Raw genomic sequence first — 16,274 nt, forward strand, 5'->3', positions numbered from 1 at the left:
TTGCCTTCCCTAAGCCAGGAGAGTAAGGAAGCAGCATGCCTTGTTCCCCAGGCCCCAAACCCCTCTCCTTTCCTTCTTCCCTCAGAAGCACAAAGTACAACATCTTGAACTCCACCTCCATGAGGCCTTTCCATCCGTGAAACTGCACGGAAGCACCTCCAGGGCCAGCCCCCAGCCCCACCCCCTCTGTCCTTGCCCACTTTGCTCCTCAGGGTCACAGGACACCCCACAAGCGGCCTGGCAGGCACTCTAGCACCTAAACGACTGCTAAATATGTGGTCATCTGAATAAAGAAAAACAAAATTAGCTTACGAATGCTGAGACAATCGCATCAGTGAAATTCTGGGGCTCACAAAATCCAAGTCCTCTCAAGTCCCGAATTCTAAAATTCCAGTGAATTTGCTTTTTTCCTTAGAGCTCCACCTACAGCCCGTTACTCCTGTTGAGCAAATGGAGAGCAATTTAATTTGTTTTTCATCTTTTGGCAGGTTTCATGGTCTTAGAGGAAAATAAAAGTGTTTTATTGACTTGATAGTGAATCTGAAAGGCTTTCAGATCTATCCTTAAGTCAATGAATGCTCTAAGGGTATAGATCATCCAAAATGAAATTAATGGCTTAAAAAAATGAAGAAAAGGAATAGCTGTCATGTCGCTGGAATCCTCTGGAAAGCAAACTTTAATGCTAAAGCAACCAGCAAATTTATAGCACAGGGTAACATAGTGCAAACAGCTCTAGAATGGAAGGAATTTGTTGTGTTCGAGGAAGAGAAAAGTGACCCATAGGTCACTGGGTGAGGTCACTGGTGAGATGTCAGAAAATGAGTTATTAGCTCCAATGTGTGTGTATATGTGTGTGTGGGGGGGGTCTCTCTCTCTCTCTCTCTCTCTCACACACACACACACACACACACGTTCATGTCCTTTCCTTTGAAATATCACTGCAATTCCTCTCGGAAGTAGATCTCCCTACCTTTGGAATCTGCCCCATAGTTGTCTTTGGTTGGTGGGATGTCAGTTGTGCTAAGTGCTTAGGTCTGTCCTCTTGTGCCACCACTGCCTGTTGGTGACTGTGCCAGGAAGAGGAAGAGAGGCCCATGGAGCAGAACGGCTGGAAGCAAGGCTGCAGCACGAAGCAGAGACAGCCCATCCATGCGGCCTGGGTCAGCCAGCCGCCAGCCGACGTGAACATGCAGAAGCCAACCAGCCGGATCAACAGAGTGGCCCTGGATGACCAGCAGATCCATTAGAAAAGAGTCGTTTTAAGCTAGATTTTTTTAGGGCGGTTTGTTCTTCAGTATCACCCTGGCAGTATCTAACCAATACTGATGGTGAAGGGCTTTGTTTGCCAGAAAAAGTGTCTGTGCTGCTCCTGGGAGAGGTGTTTAAGGAGTTGCAGTGGCATTATCTGATTTACAATGAATGAATCCTAAAACTGCTGCAGCCATCCAGGTTAGAGAGGCTTGGACTAAAACAAGAGAATTGAAGGAAAAGAGAAGCGGATGGAATTGAGAAACTTCGTTGTTTGGAGGAGCAGAGAAATGACCAGGTAGTGGGTGGGGCTGGGGAAATGTGACCAGAAGGGAAGAGTCTATTTATCTGTTTGTTGAAGACCCGAAATGACCAAAGCACGTCTGCATGCTGCAGGGAAGGATCCAGGAGAGGCAGGGGCAGATTCCAAAGGTAGGGAGATCGACTTCCGAGAGGAATTGCAGTGATATGTCAAAGGAAAGGACATGAACGTGTGTGTGTGTGTGTGTGTGTGTGAGAGAGAGAGAGAGAGAGAGAGACCCCCCCCCCCCACATATACACACACATTGGGGCTATTAACTCATTTTCTGACATCTCACCAGTGACCTCACCCAGTGACCTATGGGTCACTTTTCTCTTCCTCGAACACAACAAATTCCTTCCATTCTAGAGCTGTGCCAGGGCCAGCTCAGGCAGACACAGCCTTCGCTGGGAGCCTGGCCCTGTCCTAAGCAGGTCACTAAATCCTCCCTTTTAATCTGCATGACTCTGGGAAGTCGATAACCTTAACAGAAGGGTCAGCTGAAGAAGACGGATGTCCCATCATACACCTGGGAGGTGGCAGAGCCGAGACTCACGCCCAGGCAAGTCTGTCTCATGGCCCCTGTACTGAGCCGCAAAGACAAAGTACTGTGGGAGCCCTGTCCCCAAGAAGTGCGAGGGGACAGGAGCCCGGTACCAGAGGACAGACCGGTGTTTTCAATACTCTCGGGGATGCTTCATCCGCAGAGATGGAGTGAAAGGGAAACTCGAGTTACAGAGAGAGGGAAGCTCTCTGCCGGACTGGCGATGATGAAGAGGGGCTTCCTGCTTCATCTTGTGTCTTTATGAAGCAGTACACGGGGCAAGATTATCAAATGAATCTAAGTGAGGAGAAGAGTTTAGGAGAGAGGAAAGGAATTGAAATGGTCACATTAGGGAGGGAGGAAGCTAATATACTGAGGAAATAAAATACATTATGGTGCAGTAGCCAAGAATTTAAAGAGAGGCTGGCTAACACGCTTGAGTGCTTTTTCTCCACATTATTTAGCTGTTCAGGCTCAGGCTTGAGAGAGGGAGGGGGACAGAAGAGCGAGCGGATATCTGAAGGGGTGTGATTCTAGTGAGAATGGAGGTCCTAAGCTGAATATGGAGGGAACCAACAATAAAAGCAGGAACAATAATAGTTAAAGAAAAAAAAATGAGAGAAAGGTCAATGAATTAAAGGGCCACACGCCTGAGGGACTGCTGGTTGCGAGGACTAGAACAGGCAGGCAGGAAGCATGGGAGATGCTGGTCCAGAGGCGGGAACTCGAAGTCAAGATGTGGACCTAGTCCAGTTATGGATACCAGGAATGCCGAAGTGTAGACAGCAGGAGTGGTGGCTGAGGCAGAAAGAACAATCCAGGATCAAAGAAGCCAAGATGCTGGAGGCAAAAACCTCCAGAAAAGATGCCAGGGACTTGTGACAGGAGGACAGTGAGGCAGGCTGGTCAGCCATGAATGAGGAGGGTCTACAGGCTGCAGATACAGCAACACCGAGGGGTGGTGAAGTCTGAAGGCATAAAGTCCGAAGGAGCTGGGTGTTTGAAGGAAGAAGGAAGCGAGATGAACGGGGTGCGAGACGGACACTCACCCCAATCTCCAGGGCCTCTAGTGCTTGCATTATGGATAGTAATAATGACAATGATAAGAGAATATCGATAATAAGCTGCTTCCCGATTGGAGACGACTGCAGGGAGGTAATATCCGTAGCAAGGACCCAGGTTTTAGTTAGGTAAAGCAAGTGATGAGGACATTCTGAGCAGTAGCTGGGGATCTGGAGGGTTTGCTGTGACAGCCCATAAATTCCAAATGGCCTGGGGAAGAGTGTGGGAGGTTGGGGAAGAGGAAGAAATTGGGTCTGATGAGTGGAGGTAGAGAACAGTTACAGAGACCATAGGCAATATGGAAGCATGGGGATGTGGCCTTCTCGGGTATGTGAGGCACAATAGGATTAATCCTGATGAGCCCACAGGGAGGCCTGGTATCCGCATTAGGTTGAACAATATGGGGTTACAGAACCACATTCCTCTCCTGCTGACCGGGGTGGTGATGGCCCATGTTGGAAGCGAGTATGAGGCATTTTTCATGTCCAGAGTTAGGGAGGGGCTAGCAGTACAGGCACAACAGAGTGGAAAAAAAGAATTAGAAAATTAATTCACCATAGTTCTGCTTCTATTGTATAACAAAGAATAATCATTTCCCTCCTTAAATAGGACAGTGATTTAAAATATTCGTTATTAGAAAGTATTGAATTGGCCTCTTTCTTGCTATGAACTGTAAAACTGCAAAATCCCAAGCAAGTTTTGAAGTGAACTTATGGTCTTGACTACACTTGAACACTAATGACTTAGTGAATCTAGACTTAAAACACAGAAATGATTTACTTAGACGGAATAAGTATAAACAAGATCCTTCTTCAGGGTTCTTTCCTGATGTGAACATTGATGAGTATCATCAGAACAGAAAGTATTCAGACTCGAGTCTGGTAAAAAATGCACAGTGACATTGGTGGGCATTCAATTGTTACTTATAACAGATAATTATGTGACACTGTTTTATTTGTAAATATAATATTTCATAATTCTAATGTCCACAAATGAATGGCTAGTTGATGAGATTATAATACAACGATATATCATACAATATACCTGTAAAAAATGAGGTATACCTATGTATGCCAATAAAGTGAGAAAAAGCAAGATCCATTACACAACATACAGAAGGACTGTATGTATATGTACAGAGAGAGAGAAAGAATACACACGGGAAAAGGAGTTACTTATGATAGATAATTTTCTAGGAGTTATTTCTTTAGAGCAGAAATACTGAATGTTCCATTTTTCAGTTTCTTCCATCTTTATCTTTTCTATATGTGCAGTTGTAGCACAAAGGAATGGAGAATAACCAAATAAGGGTCTATCGTGGCCAGCAGAAAATCTCAAAGGTCAATCAAAAGGTACTCATGTTTCTCAGAACATGTTCCTGTTTGTCATTTAAGCTTGTCTGAACATTCACTATTGCACTGACGAGTGTTCTCCCGCAGCTCCTTACATTTCCTGTTTTTCAAGTAAAACTGCATTTGCAGCAGGGTGTCCCGGATCTAAACTAAATTGTCTGCAATCTAGTTTGCAGAACTGGTGGCCTAGAGATCTTTGTGAAAAGCAATCTGCACCGAATTAGTCATCAAAAAGATCATTCTCTGATGGAAGAAAAAGCTATTCTTTTCCAGGTTAGGAGGACACCCAGAAGAGGAAGACAAGGAGAGAAGTGGAATGGAGTGGAATGGGGTAGAGACTGCCCCCTTCATAGCACACGGCTCTGATTTCAAACTGTGATGAAGAGAAGGTCTAACCATGAACCTGAAGGGCATGGAGAGGAAGCCCTTTACATCCCACAACAGACTGAGAGACCACCCTGTAGAACCAGCCCTATGCCCAACAATGCTCCCAGGGCAGCAGAAGGAGCTCGGTGAAGAAGCAAGAGAAAAATGTGCGTGCATAAACTTCTGAACACAAGCAGACACCACCTTGGGGATGCCTGAAATAAGAAGAAAATGTTTCAGGAGGGGATAAAATGGAGGCCAAGGTTTCCCATGATTTGGGCAACAATGTTAATAGGTCTGCATTTGCAACTCAAGCCCCCTGGGAACTCCAGAATATAAATTTCTTATTTCCAGATTTCTGGTGCCATAGAAAACAATGGTCTACAGGACTACATTTGAATTTAGGTCATAACCTCTTTAGCCTATTGCTGAAGAGTGCCAAAATACTTGGTTTCTCTTTTTAAACTTAAATTACTCTGTGCCTAGATCATAAAAATTCATGGAATCTTCAATTTACCTTTGAGCTCTGATCCAATTCTTTATGACACATCTCCACTTGACACTGCAATAGAAACTTTCCTCTTTGAACATTCAATCAAACACTACTCACATAATAGTTCCTCACTTGAAGAGCAGCCCCATGAAATCAGAATCCTTCAAAAATGTGCCTAATTTTAAGTTAAATCACTGAGTATTCCTAAATAAGAACAGCGGGGTTTAAAAAAAAAAAAAAAGGTAGAGACTCCATGGCATTTGCCACATGCCTCCATTCAGGCCCCAGTACTTTTAGCAAAGCTGTCTTTAATTTAAGAATGTGCCGTAGGCTGTATTGGAAAGAACATAAATAATGTAAAGTGGAGCCTGGACAATGGCAAGCTGGCTCAACTTCTCGGAGCGTCCTTCATTAGATCCAGCTGCAAACGCTAGAAGTTATAAAAAATGTATGCAGGACTTCTTTTTAAGCATTAACACACCACTACTTTAAATGTTGGTTCTGACTGAGAAATTCCTCTCTGCAGGTGCTTTTACCCCCATAACCTCAGCAAGCTGCCAGGGCCTCAGGAGACTAAACAAATTGCTAACTTAAAAATTCATTATAGTATCTGTTCCCTTTCCAAGTCATAAAATGTACTCTATAATTTGCTCTTCTGAATCCCCTGAGACCTTGGTCTTCAAGGCCCTGTGTGCTTGTATGACGCCATCCCTTGTCCATTATTAATATACTGGATAGGCTTTTTAAAAACACATCACACCCAAAAGTCCTAAAATGGGAAGTGAAAATGTCACTAGCCAGCACATTAATTTCCCTGAAGTAAGCAATAACAAAAGTGATGACAAAGATGATACCAACACACGAGGTTCCTGGCAGGGAAGTGTGAACAAGTCAACTCTGTAGCTTGCACATACCAACAGATGGCAGCAGACGGATGATGAGGTCCAGGGGCATGGCGTCACTATCAGGAGTCCATGAAAAAAAGAAGTTCCATTCTGTGCAGCTATGAAAAATAATATAAAATTATCAGGGATATCATGTAAGGGTAGGAAGTTTAAGTAGGCATTATTTTAAAAATATAAAGAGTAGCCATCTGAACAAAGGCCAAGATTTAGCACAGGTAAAGCAGATAGCTGCCTACCTTCTCACATTTCAAAGACTCTCATAAATTCACATAAATCCAAGATGGTTACAACTCAAAAAGGCCAAGTCAAGATGCTTCTAGAATGGACCCATGGGGAAAGACAGGAGACTAGAATCCAGAACCAGGGAAACAGACCCAGTCACAGAGCACAGCGAGATCCCTGAGGAAGTGAGGAAAGAGTGAAAAATAGCATTATGGATATTATTCCAAACTAAGCCATTGGAGTCTAGGTCATGATTGATAACCAGATTTTCTTTCTCTGGAAGCTTGGGTCTGCATTCCGTTCAAAGCACTTCCCTAAAATTTAGTCAGTAGGCAAACACAGTAGATAGACATGGATTAAACAGATGAAAAACTAGAAGGGCCTAACTGAAGAAAAACCCACGGATTATTTAAAGATAATGTTTCTTTCTTTTTTTAAATAGAGCACCCTTTGGAATGCAGTGATAGACGGAAGCAAAGAGAACAATTTGATTAGAGGGGGTACAAGAAAAGTTCAAAAATCCTAAGAGTTTGGCCAGTCATCATGATTCATTATGGATGAGATCAGAAATAAGCAAAATCACTTTAAAGAGTCAGAATGGCTAAGTTAAGAGTATGATCTGGGCGCCTGGGTGGCTCAGATGGTTAAGCATCTGCCTTCGGCTCAGGTCATGATCCCAGCGTCCTGGGATTGAGTCCCGCATTGGGCTCTCTGTTCAGCGGGTGTATGCTTCTCACTCCCCCTTTCCTCCCGCTACTTGTACTCTCTCACTCTCTCTATCAAAGAAAGAAATAAAAATTAAAAAAAATTTTTTTAAAGAGTATGATCTGACTGTAAGTCAATGTTGGTAATACTGGCATACATGATGAAAGAATGTGTCACTCAGAACCCAGCATCTGTACAATACGACTCGTTAGCTCTAGAGGTACTCTCAGCCACAGGACTTGGATTTATACCAGGTATCCCCTTGGCCTGGATAAAAGATCCCTCAAGACTATTTACATAACATTACTTCAATTTTGTCTTCACTTAGCATCCCTCTGACTATACATTCAGTCTTTCATTCACCCCAATATGGGAAGGATTCATTAAATGATAAAAATGAATATTTTAGTGACTGAAAAGGGATATTCCCCCATTAAATTGATAAATCAACATTCAGATGTACACCATTCTCTTGGTTAACATCAGTCTATCCTCTTCTCTTGTCTTAGGAGGTACATCATGAGGTACTGGAATAGAAACTTCTAGAACTCCAAGTCAAACATCAGACGTGGACAACAGAAATTTTACAACCTTGTAGGGCAGCTTGGCAGCCAGTTGGTTAGCACCCTCTTAAGTGGCTCCACAACCACATGTTAAAAAAAAAAAAAAGTAAGAATATATGATCCACTTCATATCCTGTGAATTTAGCACTAGTGACTCTCTGAACCAGAAATCAACTATATAAATCAATATCCAATTAAACACATTAGATTGTGTAAGAGTAGACACCATATCTGTTTTGTCTGTTGTGGGCCCTAATGCACTTCCTGACATGTATTAGGAACTCAAGAGTTATTTTTTTTTAACAAATAAAAATTTAAGAAAAGAAGGGAAATAAGGGAGTAGGGAGAAGAATTTAGGTTCTTTCCAGATTAAGCTGCTGAATGAGATGTGATGACTTTTCATAGGACTGTTATGCCAAGTGGTTTCCATCCTTTGGAACAGCTACTCATAAAAATTTCTGGATGCAGAGAGAACTATGAATGTATGTCGGTCATGTGATTGGTCTGCTCATTGTAATACAAGGCTGTGAAGACTCAAGTTGTTAACGCTTTGCTGGGAGAGGTCATTGAGAGGATGTGACCTATGAGCTGGACCACAGCAATCAGACTCCTCACCAGTCCCCTGTGCTCGGAATGTGCATTCTGCTTGCCTTTCCTGCTTCCAGAAGCTCCTCCAAGGGCATCTAGCCTTGAGACAGTGACATGGTGTTGAATATTTGTGACTGCACCCATTTAAGGCCTTTATGTAAACTTTTAAGAACTGGCAGACAGGTATGGAGATCTACTCATCTTGATACCACTCAAGACAGGTCTCGTATGTAAGTTCTCTTGCTCATTAAACCAGCCACCAGCCAATCTGGTGGGACCTACCTCTTTCTTCAGTCTTCCTGCGCTCTGTGTGTATGGGGGCTAGTTTTGGATTACACATGAGAAGCTCCCAAGAATTTTGCAAACAAACATAGTTTAATATAAAGATGAATTGAGATTTAAAAATCATTTCCTATTTATATTTACTCTCTAGCCTGAAGAAAAGAGACACCTGACTGCCCCTGAATGAACAGAAAGAGAGAAAAACAACCCATGAAAAGGTGAGTAAATGACCACCTTTTTGTTGGGCTTGTTACCTGAGGGACCAGAGCGTGATAAACCACAGCAGATAACCCAGGACGTTCACGCCTTTGTCAGGGATTCTGGACAGGCCCTCTGCACAACCGGATGCAGCTCTGTCATCTTCTCTTATGCCGTATTGAAATGTTATGAATTCCCTAACATCAAAGCTGTTTGTATGCGTTTAAAATGTCAGAGTTAAAGGTCCAAACCAAAGACCTAAGGCCTTAGGAAAAGGAGACTAAGACTTTTAAAACCTAGTGAGGACATTATGTGAGTACAATAAGCCAGACACAAAAAGACGAATACTGTATGATTCCACTCAGAGGAGATACCTGGAAGAATCAAATCCACAGAGATGGAAAATAGAATACAGGGGGCCAGGGCTGCGGGAAGGAAGGGCGGGAATGGGGAGTTAGTGTTTAATGGTACCGAGTTTCATCTGGGGATGAAGAAAAAGTTCTGGAGAAGGACAGAGGTGATGGTTGCACAACAGCACGCATGTACTTAATACCACTCAACTATACACTTAAACATCGTTAAAATGATAATTTTTATGCTATGTATATTTTACCACACACACACACACACACACACACATTCAGGGAGAAATTACTCACTAGACTCTGAAGGCCCAATTTGAAGGGAGCAAAACCAGCAATCCAGACAGCAACCTCCCCTTCCCACTCGCATGGCCAGTATATTGAAATGTTCTGAGAATTAATCTTCCATTAAGACCCTTGAGTGAACATATTTAGACTGACCCTTGCCACACCACAAGTAAATGATTCTAAGTACGCAAGCCTCTACTAATAATAGCCATCATTATCATTTACTGAAGGCCTGTTATGTGCCAGCGCAGATCCCTTTACACGAGCCATTTCTTAAGAAGTTAATGCAAAGACCCTTGTGTTCTGGCCCCAGCTAACATCTCCTGCTCTACTCCTCTAGTGCTCCATGTTCAATCCACACAGAATTATTTGCATTTCCCCAGAATGTATCACATTCTTTTACCCCTGCAGCTTTACACACACACACACACACACACACACACACACACACACACACACACGCCCTTTCTTCTTGTTCTCCATGCAGTTCCCTTCTCTTTACACATGGCCAATTCTGGATCATGCTACATGCTTCAGCCTCAAGACCTTGGCCAATAACGCCCCTGATCACAGCCTGACCCAGTGTTTCTCAAACCTGGCTCCACATTAGAATCACCTGGGGGGCTGAAAAATTACTGGTCCCCAAGATACCATCCCTAGTCTGATTTAACTAGTCTATGGTGTGACCAGGGTATGGGTATTTTGTTTGTTTGTTTGTTTGTTTTTAACTCCAGGGGTTCCTAATGAATAGTCAATGCCAGGAACAACTGACCTAAACCAATTTACTTATTTTCCCCCTTATGCACCTGATGCTTCAACCAGCATCTCCTTTTGTTGTAACCAGTGGTTGGCCTGGTTCTCTCCCTTTTGAACACAAGCTCCTTGAGGGCAAGCTCAAGTTCACCACTGTATCTATAAAAGCTAGACTAGTGCCTGGAACATGGTAAGGGCTCAATAAGCACCGTGATTGCTTTCTTGAATTAATTTGCACCCACTCTGTATGACAAGTATTATTATCCTCAACTTAAAAATTAGCCCACAGAGGTTTTGAGAGGCTAAGTCACCTATCTCAAGTCCACAGGAAGTGAGTGGCAGTGCCAGGATTAGAACTCCGCTCTCTCTGATGGTGAATCTGTATTTACTACACACCACAATGCCCTCACACTTCTTGAATAAGCTGTTCCTATCCAATGAGTTGTTCCTGCTGAGCAAGTTAGAAATAAAGGCAAAACTGGAAGTGTGCTGTGAGTAACTGTAAAATACAGGCAAAAAAAATCACTCAATTTGCTAAATTTGTTGGGGACAAGATTTTGCAAAATCTGGCCCTTGGATGCACTGTTCTCAAAGAAACACCTATTTCTCGGTGATTAGAACTTTTTTTTCTAGGACTCCCATCCAACAAAACCTGGAAAGGTTTTGATGTACCAAGTTCCTGCACAAACAACAAATGAAACCAAACCAGTGAAAGAAAACTGAAATTTTAATGCCCACTGAAACTTTCTTAGGCCACGACCCCAGGTACTACCGCTCAATTTGAGGTCCAACCTGCCATGCGTGGGCTCAAAATGCAAAACAAGGACTTCAAGCTTCCAGTGGTTACTCAGTCTCTGTCACAATATTTGTTTTCTCCAAATGGCGAATGCTGCTGGGACCCCTGCACTGCCTGGCTAGACCAAAGCACCCATCATGGTACCAGACGCACCGGCAAGGAATCATAAGCAGTGGCTGTTGACTTCTGAGGCTGCCTTCTGTCCTGAGATGAACTTCCACTGCTCGGGTTCCCTTACCGCTCAGAAGAGCTTGGCTGCCAAGTGCTAGGTGGCGTAGGAGTGCCAACTGCTGACTTCTCCGTGTCCGACACCACTTTTTAGTATGGCAAATTTGAGGTATATAAGATAGCAAGTCAATACTTCTACCCACAGTAAAAGTCAACCAAGAGGTAAGCAGCAGGTGTACAAATCTGTGATTAAGACAGTGAGTCAGGCCGCAAGGCTGGGTTTGTACACGTTTCTGTGCCATATTACAGGATGGGCCACTCCTCAGTCAATTTTGTCACAAATGAATAAAGAGCCCTTTTTTATGATCTTGGAAGTCAGGAAGTTTCACAACTACCTCTCCAAGCTTGTCAGTACCATGTTTGGGAACTTGATGGGAGGCCTTTGCCTTTCCTTGCATGGCTCCCTGGGATTAACAGCAGACCGGAAACCATGGCGGTTAGGAGTAGAAGTGTTGGGATCAGGTACTCTGGGTGTGAGAGCCAGTTCTACTATTATTAGTCTTGGTCTCAAGAACATCTGGTTTAACATCTTTTAGCTTTCTTAATTCAATCTATGAAGGGGGGATGAAATAGTAGCTAAGGGAGTTATTGTGAAAATTAAATGAGATACTGTACGGAAAATACTTAGTACAAATCTGGTTTATTTTTTGAAAGGTGTTCAGTAAACAGCAGAGTTTGATACTGTGAATGACAACAGTGTTGGTTCCTCTAATCTTCTCCTGCTTGGTCTTGGCTCTATTGATGACCTCTTTGGCAGCCAGTTTCCTGGAGTGTCCTAGTGCCTCATGGCCACAGCCACCTCCTCTAGATTTCCAGCTATAATATTCTAGAATTCTGAGTGGCCAAGCAAGCTGTGTAATCAAAACAGCTCTGGAGTCAGAAGACTGTGAAGACGCTTTGCCTGAAGAGGCAGGTGAAGGCTTGGTGCATGAAATGGAACTTCTAGATTTAATCAATTAATTTATATCTTACCTCAATCCCAAATGCTGGTGAGATATTTATTTACTTATTTATATTTTGGCATTATTGATTTATACTTTATACAAAAATGTCTCACAATATAAAATAGTACACATTCTATTTAGCTAGTAATTTTCAAGTTTGAGTGTGCTTCAGTATTGCCTGGGGCGCTTACTGGAAAGTAGAGTTTTGAGCCCCACCCTCAGAAATTCTGAGTTTGTATATCCTCACATCTATACTCTGAGGAAGACTGTGTGATTATTTGGTGGGATTTTTTTAAGTGCATATAATCAATGGAGAAAACGATACAGAGTCAAAGGGAAGAGAGACTACAGATAGGGAAATAGCTGGCCGGCTATATGATTTCACCTGATCATGTCCCAGACAATCCTGAGCCAGACATGTGCAAATCTTATAAATATCCTGTTACCAAAACACAGAAGAAAAACATGATCAATTGCAAAATTCATATATGCCAATACATGCCTTCTATGCCAACCACGGTGCTAAGCATTCGATAAATACTAACTCACTTAATGGTCCTAGCACCTCCATAAATTGGTGCTTTGTTGTTGCTGTTTACACAGATGGGAAACTGAGGCTCTGAAGGTCAAATAAAGGGCAGTACTGAAACTGGAAGGCTGTTTGCCTGGGTTCATCACCCAGGCTCTTAAGTACTAAGCAGTGTTATTTGGAGAGACAACATAACAAATAATAGCAAACCAACAGTTCAGAGGAAGCATTTCCCAACTCTGAGATTGGAGCCTTCAAAATGACAAAACAGTTTGACAAAGGAATTCATTTCCAGGTTTGGGGATGTTCAGATCAGTTAAATTTTTTTTTTTTTTTTTTAACTTTCAGGGTGGAGAAATATGAAGTAGAGCTGACACTTTTTTGTTTGTGTGTGCTGAGTAAGATCATTAAAACAACAAGTACCAAGTACAGTGAACATCATTTCATGAAATGACACTTCAACACACACACAAAAAAAAAAGAAAGAAAAAAGAAAGGAGGAAGAGGTGGCTGGGGGGAGGGGAGAAAGAGCACCATCTAAAACAGAGGACCTTGTTATAAAAATTTGAAGAAATTCAGCTTTGTGAGAGAAACATACACCAACTTTATCTTTCTCTTTTGCTGCTAACAGCTGAAGAACAGTACAGAAAACCAGTGGAACCTGAATGAGCACAAGATGTGATCAAATCAGAAAACACAGAAGGTCTGTGGAAAGTGACCAGAGTGGGAGCCCTTAATTTATGATTTTCACACAAGATTCACACGGCGCTTGCACATATGAATGCTTCACTGCTATCTCTGAGACACGCCAAGTGACACTGTAAGGCTCTAATTTCAGTCTTGAATGAAACCAATAACTATTACTTCAAAAAGAACACAATATGCTTGAAGAAAATAAAAGATTAACACCAAGCTAACACATTTGGCGGTATCCGATTTTCCCAAGGCTAACACATTTGGCAGTATTTTTCTACTTTGGTAAAGAATTTGAGTTGCTTATAAATTTTTGCTGAGCCCTTTGTTGGATGCTTTCAGAGCCTGAAGTAAGCAGCCCCACTCTTTGAGAGAATTGTGTTTATAATACCTACTGTTCCTATATTTCCATTAGAATGCAATTATCCTTCTTGGGAAAAAATAAAGGTCACTGGGTTAATGGAGCTCACCTCTCTTTTTTAGTCCATAAATAATAAATCAAATATAATATTTAAAAAGAAAACCACATCCTGCATACCACTATATTTGTGATGCTTTTTTTTCATAGGACATTTGAGTACATGGCACTTACTATGGCCATAATTGTGGCTGTCCATCAAGTTCCCACAGTACCTGTTCAGTAAAGAAGTACACAGCATGCATCTATTAAATTGATATTCATCAATACTAAAATGTTGAAATTTCCCATGATGCTTTCAAATCAGATTACAGTACATTCCACTCTGAATTCGAGAAGCGTATCACAGAATGATTTATCTTAGCAAATATACAGAAAATCTCATGAGCTTTATCTGATAAGCATTGACAAAGGTATCCATTTAAAATATTCTAAATAAATACAGGCTGAAGCACATCTCTCTGCTCCCAGAATGGCTTACCAAGAGGACCTGTGAGGAGACAGTAGACAGTGCTTATGACCACACTAATAATAATAAATATCTCCAGGCAAGATTCTGCTGTCACCAGTTTCCCTAATGAAAAAACGAAGACTTTCTGCCAGCTAAATAGCTGAATAGGGCTCTCAGCCCAAAAGAGCCTAATCAATGCTTTCACTTCAGGCTTCCCAAGGGATCAACTAAGCAACCGCTCCAGTACCTGGCACATCAAGATTTATAAGGCAGAGTAGGAACACATGGCCTCAATAGCTTTGGAAGCCATTTGTTTTGAGTAATAATAAATTTAAAAAAAAGAAACAAAAAACTTAAGGCTACTAATGTTAGATCATTATCACCCTAAAACTAAGGCTATGTGACTCATGAGATTTATCTAAGAAATACATTTTGAATAAAAAAGAAATTATAGTACACACCTGAACCTGCTATGAGAACTGTTAAACACTTGTAAATCACATTCCCCTAAAATAATGAAAGTGAAAAACTGCTTTCCACTTGACACAGGCTTGTGCGACAAAATGCCCTTCAACTGCCAACCAGTAGAATTACACACAGCTCCCATCTCAGCAAGAATTTCAGCAGCATTGAACAGCCCCGTGAACAGGCACTTTAACTTCTAATGATAAACCTAGCACTGAACCAGCCAACTGTTTTCCTAAGCAAAACAGCCCTTAGAGTCACAATTTTTTAAAACGTTCATTTGAAGGATATGTATCTGCCTCCAGAACATAATTATTTTGGATTATAATTAACAACAATAAAAGTCTAGACCGCTGTGTAGTGAGTGTTGGTCTGCCAGGCACAGATCTGATAGTTTCATGAGGATATTCTCATTTAATCCCTGAAAATCCCTCTAGTCTGTGATGGGTGACAGTATGTATCCCACTAAATACACCAAAATATACCACTTTGGCATAAGGATTATTTGGAGCTAGGGACACTTTAAAAAAACAAAAAACAAAAAACAAAAAAACCAGCAGACCCTTAGAAAGCAAGAAAAGCATTCTAACATCCCTTTTTTCTTCCTGAAAATGGGAGATGAGAACTCCCATGTGAACGACACCCTTCCTGTATCAGGAATGAAGAAATAATCTTCAACAGGGACACAAAGCCAAGAAATTCTGTACAAACAGAACTGGTTAAAATAATTCTTATCTTCCCTTAGTCTCCCTCTGTATTTTAGTGACTTTTCCGCCATCGTGTGTCTCTGCCTAACCTTACAGAAAAGTACTTTATAGAAGTTTGCTACTTCTTTGGGTCTTCATGTCATGGTGAGGGATCCTACATCACATAAACCTTACATAAATCTGTATGCTTTTCTCCAGGTAACCTGTTGTATGTCAGTTTAATTTTCTGCCCCCAAAATAAAAAAAAAATCCTAAGAAGATAGAAAATTTTGCCTCCCCTACATCAGTGATGATTTGTTATCTAATTAAGGCTACTGGTCCATCAGCACAAAGTATTCAGATCTAACATTTAAATATAGAGACTTGATTTTTCTTAGTATTCATTCTCAATGTCGATATTTGGGGCTTTGAAATCTATTTAGGCTTCCCAAAAGGATTTTCTTAAAATATTAATCATTCTTATGGATATCATCAAATACTTCCTTACTCATTGCCAGAAATTTTATATCTGTTTTACATAAAATTGAAGTAGACTGGCTGACATTACTTAAGAGGCAGATTTGCTGAAAAATAAAAATAAATGCATCTCTTTTAGAATTACTTTAGCACTGACATTATTCTTAAAATGAGTTCTAGGAACCTGTGGAGTTACAAGTATGTACCATTTTAAGCAAATGATTAAAAAAAATAAATCTTAAACTTACAGAATTAATAAATAAAGATTGGCCTGGACTTTCCTTTTGGATAATCCATCAACTCCAGCAGGATGAATTTGTACCAACTAGAGTCTCAAAACAGAACCCCAGATCGA

General features: G+C 41.5%; 1 protein-coding gene across 1 annotated transcript in view; it reads right to left on the bottom strand.

The window, feature by feature from the left end:
* The window catches only part of NMU (neuromedin U), a 166,844-nt gene that overhangs the window by 128,125 nt on the left and 22,445 nt on the right, over positions 1-16,274 (bottom strand). The window contains exon 3 of the mRNA XM_059396317.1: positions 6,281-6,369. Coding sequence (XP_059252300.1) covers positions 6,281-6,320 — 40 coding nt within the window. The 5' untranslated portion in view covers positions 6,321-6,369. The remainder of the gene's footprint in view (positions 1-6,280; positions 6,370-16,274) is intronic.

The sequence above is a fragment of the Mustela nigripes genome, chromosome 1 (genome assembly GCF_022355385.1).
Source record: "Mustela nigripes isolate SB6536 chromosome 1, MUSNIG.SB6536, whole genome shotgun sequence".
Lineage (NCBI taxonomy): Eukaryota > Metazoa > Chordata > Mammalia > Carnivora > Mustelidae > Mustela > Mustela nigripes.